The following is a 4526-nucleotide window of genomic DNA, read 5'->3' on the forward strand; positions in this document are numbered from 1 at the left end:
GAACCATCAGAAGTGGTACATCGCATATACAAGCAAGCGCCGTATGCGCTATCTGAAGCGTCGCAGAAACCATGCCATTCGACTGAGACACAGTCCGTACTGTAGTTGATCCATCGCGGAATGCTGATGGATTCCAAAGCATTAAGGTTCCTACGATACTCCAACCAACACGCTTGAAGGTTTTCAGGAAGCAAATCATCCCAACTCACTTTGAGTTTCCACAGTGTTTGGATGAAAATCTTGGCTTCGACGATTACGGGTCCAATCAAACCCAATGGATCAAACAATCTGGATGCATCGGAAACAACAGTCCTCTTCGTCACCCCTGTTGTCGTACTCCACTTTGGAACGGTGAAGCTGAAATCATCGGCGAAAGGACACCAGACGAGGCCTAGTGTTTTGACGGTAGTGGTTGGCGGTGGAGGATCCATCTCGAATACTTCTCGATTGTCGCGAAGATGCGGCTGCAGTTCGGTTAGGACTTCTTCACAGTTCGAGCTCCATTTACAATGAGAATCCAGCTCAGTCTGTCAGGCTAACCATTTCTGTGACTAGCTTCTTGCCTTCCTCTCGACTGTCGACGCCCGTGATCATGTCGTCGACATAAAAATCTTTACGCAGCACCTGTGCTGCTACTGGATGTGTGGAGTCTCCGTCTCCTGCTAGCTGAACTAGACAACGAGTGGCCAGAAACGGAGCCGATGCCGTGCCGTACGTTACGGTCGTGAGCTGGTAAGTCTGGATGGGTTGTTCTGACGACTTCCTCCATAGAATAAGATGCAACTTCTGATCACGTGAGCACATTTTTACCATTCGGTACATCTTTGCTACGTCAGCGACGATACCAATCCGACGCAGTCGGAACCGAGCGTGAATGGAGACGAGATCATCCTGAACTACGGGGCCGACCATCAACCCATCATTGAGTGAAGCACCTGACGTAGTTTTGCACGATGCATCAAACACAACGCGCAATTTGGTTGTGGTGCTGTCCGGCTTCAGAACGGCGTGGTGCGGCAAATAATAGCACACCGATCCGGACAGTTCTGCTTCGCTAACTTTCTTCATGTGACCCATTGACGAGTATTCCTCCATGAATTCACAGTACAGCTTCTTCAGCTGCGGATTTGTGGCAAATCGTTGCTCCAAACTGATGAATCGTCGCTCTGCACTGCGTCTTGACTCTCCCAATTGCTCAATGATGTGCCTTTTCTTCGGTAAGCATACGACAAAGCGTCCTTCTTCGTCGCGGGTTGTGGTTTGCTTGAAGATTTCCTCACACTTAGATTCTTCTATGGAATAAGTACTTCCTAGCTGGCAGCTTTCGAGTTCCCAGAATCGAGCTAGTTGCTCTTGAAGCTCCGCCGTGGAGCACAATGTGGTCGCGGCGGCTGATACGGAAACTGAAGTATTAGAGGTGCGACCTGACACGATCCATCCAAATACCGTGTTTTGGAATGTTGGACCATCTTCGCTGAGCCGGAACCTCCCTTCTCGCAGCAGGTCGAGATAGTATTCGGCACCGATGATCATGTCGATGCTCGAGGATTGGTAGAAGTGCGGATCCGCTAGTGTGATGTCTTGTGGTAGATTCCACTGGCTTGTTTCGAACCCTTCACACGGGAGTGGAATCGTTAGCTTCGGTAACACGTTGAACCGCATCACTTCCTCGAAATTAGAAATGCTTGCGAAGCGGGGACTGATCGTACCACGTACAGCTTTCTGTGAAACGCTTTCGGAACCACCGATTCCCTTTACGGTAACGTAATTCTGACCTTCTTGGAGATTCATTCGACGACAAAACTCAGATGTAACGAAGCAATACTGCGAGCAAGAATCTAGTAATGCTCTGGCCAACATCGATCTTCCGTTATCATCACAAATCCGCACGATGGCGGTAGAAAGCAAAACTTGTGTAGAAGGTCTTGTTTGAGACGGAAGGGATACAGTGTGTTGCAATGTGTTCAGTTTGTCTGTGGCGGACTGTGGGTTGGTGTTTTGCGAAAGTGTTTGGACTACTGACAGTGAAGTGGAGGGTTCGTTATGGTTTGTGGTGTGTGCTGTCTGGTTGGTAGGTGTTTCCGGCTGTGCTTGATTTGATGGTGGTTGACGTTCACTTGGGGGTCTTGTTATCGTCTGTGGAACGGAGGATTTGTATTTAGCACTGTTTGCTTCAAAGTGAAGCAGAGTATGGTGTTTTCTTCCACATTGACGGCAAACTCCCTTGCTGCAATTCCTGGCCAAGTGACCAGAAGACAAACAGTTCATGCACAGACCGTTCTTCCTCACTGCATCATATCGTTCCGGTGTCTTCATTTTTTGGAACCGCTTGCATAAGAATGCAGGATGAAACGGTTCGGCACAGAAGCAACATCGACCGGTGGCGATCGTAGGATGGCTGACGCTTATCTTTGGTTTCTTCTGCTCGACGGGGGTGGCTTTGTTCAGTTCAACTGACTGAAGAACAGCGCAGTGATTCTTTAGGAAGGTCACCAGATTCCGGTAGGTCGGCACTTCCTTCGAATTATGCGAGGATTCCCAGAATCGAAGGGTTACACCATCTAGCTTCGAGCACACCATGTGCACCAGAATCGTGCTCCAGTCATCGGTGTTTTCTCCCATCTTCTGCAGCATCTGGAGATTCTTCTCGAAGTCACTGACAAGCTGGTTCAGTGATTCATAGTTCTCCTTCCGTATAGATTCAATAGAGAAGATGGCATCGAGATAGGCCTTCACTATCAGCTTCTTGTTGTGGTATCGTTCCTCAAGTGCAGCCCAAGCCACGACATAGTTGGCGGCGGAAAGTTCAATGGAACTGACTTCCTGAAGCGCTTCTCCGGACAGCGACGATCGCAGGTAGGTGAATTTGTCCATGTCGGTGAGTTCACGGCTCCCATGAATCAGACTTTGGAAAGCATCACGATAAGATACCCAATCTCGAAGTTTGCCACTGAACGTCGGAAGTCTGATTTCTGGAAGTTTCACTTTAGAGAGAACGGACTGATTAGCTGGGGTTGCTAAACTATTGGATGCAGGTTTCGTGGTCTGTAACCACTTCAAAAGCGCCGCTTTGGCCTTGCAGTAGCAATTCTCGACGTCCTTGGTCAACGCTGCACCTTCCGCTTCTCGCTTCTTGGATGCTTGCTCCAACCTTGTTCGACGATCCTTCTCCGACTCCTTTGAATCAGCGTCCTGCTCCTCGTCGACTTCATCCAGAACCACCTCAATTTTCTCGTGCACTTGATTAAAATCTTTAAAAGAACTTTCTAACAGCTGCAAACGAACTCCCACCTCATCTTTGTCGCGTTGTTCATCATATTCGCGCACAAACGAAGCCACTGAGTCTAAACTGTTCCGTATGCGCTTCTCTCGCTTTACTAAACTACGCAGATCGTCCGCCATAGTCCACTGTTTAGTACTCAAGCCACTAGCAAATAAAAAAGTTCACTTCACTGAGGAGTTCGTTTGCACTGTTCACTTTTCACCGCACTATTCACTGCCGCACTGTATTTACTGCACTGCTGACTGCCTATCGACTCGACATTCCACGCGCCGCGAGACGAACTGACCACCCAAGGATTGACAGCAACAGCGGAGGGGGAAATTGATCAGCGAATAAAAGAACCAACCAGAATCCAGCGAAAACCAAGACCAACTTTCTAACGAAAAACCACAGGGACCAATTCCACTAAATAATGCCAGAACACTATTTCGCATGCAAATCGTTTTATTACCAATCAATGGCTCCGATCCATAATGGATCTAATCATGCAAAATGCCGCAGACAAACACATGCACCTTTACTTCCCTGTATATCTGCCGTCCTCCGTGTAATCCGATTCCGTCGAAATGTCCAGCTCTCGAACCACCAATGGAACGCTGTTTCGTCTTAGCACCCGGGTATAGGTTTCCGTCGTCAAACTGCAAACGCGATCTACCAGCAGCAGAACGGTACACTTGAATCACCATCCACCATCAGCTTAGAATCTTTCTTCACCCCGTGAGGGCAATGGCGCAATATCTTTTCAATCGCGCCCCACAAAGCACTTATTGTCTTGGCAAAGATTGAGCCTTTATGACCGTGAAACAAAACACTTGACGCGCAAATCTATCACACCACGAATGATCCGGTTCAAAGGACCAAAATATGTTTGCGCACATACAACGTCCGGACTGATTACGCGGTGTTACTGAGACGCGCGGTGATATTGCCACTATGAATAGTCACTTGTTCACGGTCACTAAAACACTTTATATTTTGCTATAGACAAACTATAATGTTTATTGAAAACGAACGAGCTAGCTACCGAACGCGATGGTTTATTGGTATCAACTAACTGCCCTCGTTTGCTCTGCTGCTTCTATACCGTAGAGACGGTTTGAGCGATCGAGAGGCGATCGGCACTATATCTTCTGCATCTACCTAGTTGGATAATGATATGTACATAACAACCGATTGCGGCTGATAAGAGAGTGAGTGACTACGTGCCTAGGGTGGCCCTCCCAACATAATTCAAAATAATCTA

The 4526-nt window shown here is 48.0% G+C and overlaps 1 protein-coding gene across 1 annotated transcript; it reads right to left on the reverse strand.

Annotated features, from left to right (window-relative positions):
* Window positions 1–522: 522 nt before the first annotated feature.
* Window positions 523–3402, reverse strand: LOC134206967 (uncharacterized). Its single transcript, XM_062682708.1, has one exon. It carries the CDS (start codon window positions 3400–3402, stop codon window positions 523–525), a length of 2880 nt encoding a protein of 959 aa, XP_062538692.1.
* Between the last annotated feature and the right edge of the window lie 1124 nt (window positions 3403–4526).

Source organism: Armigeres subalbatus, chromosome 1 (assembly GCF_024139115.2).
Source record: "Armigeres subalbatus isolate Guangzhou_Male chromosome 1, GZ_Asu_2, whole genome shotgun sequence".
In the NCBI taxonomy this organism is placed as follows: Eukaryota; Metazoa; Arthropoda; class Insecta; order Diptera; family Culicidae; genus Armigeres; species Armigeres subalbatus.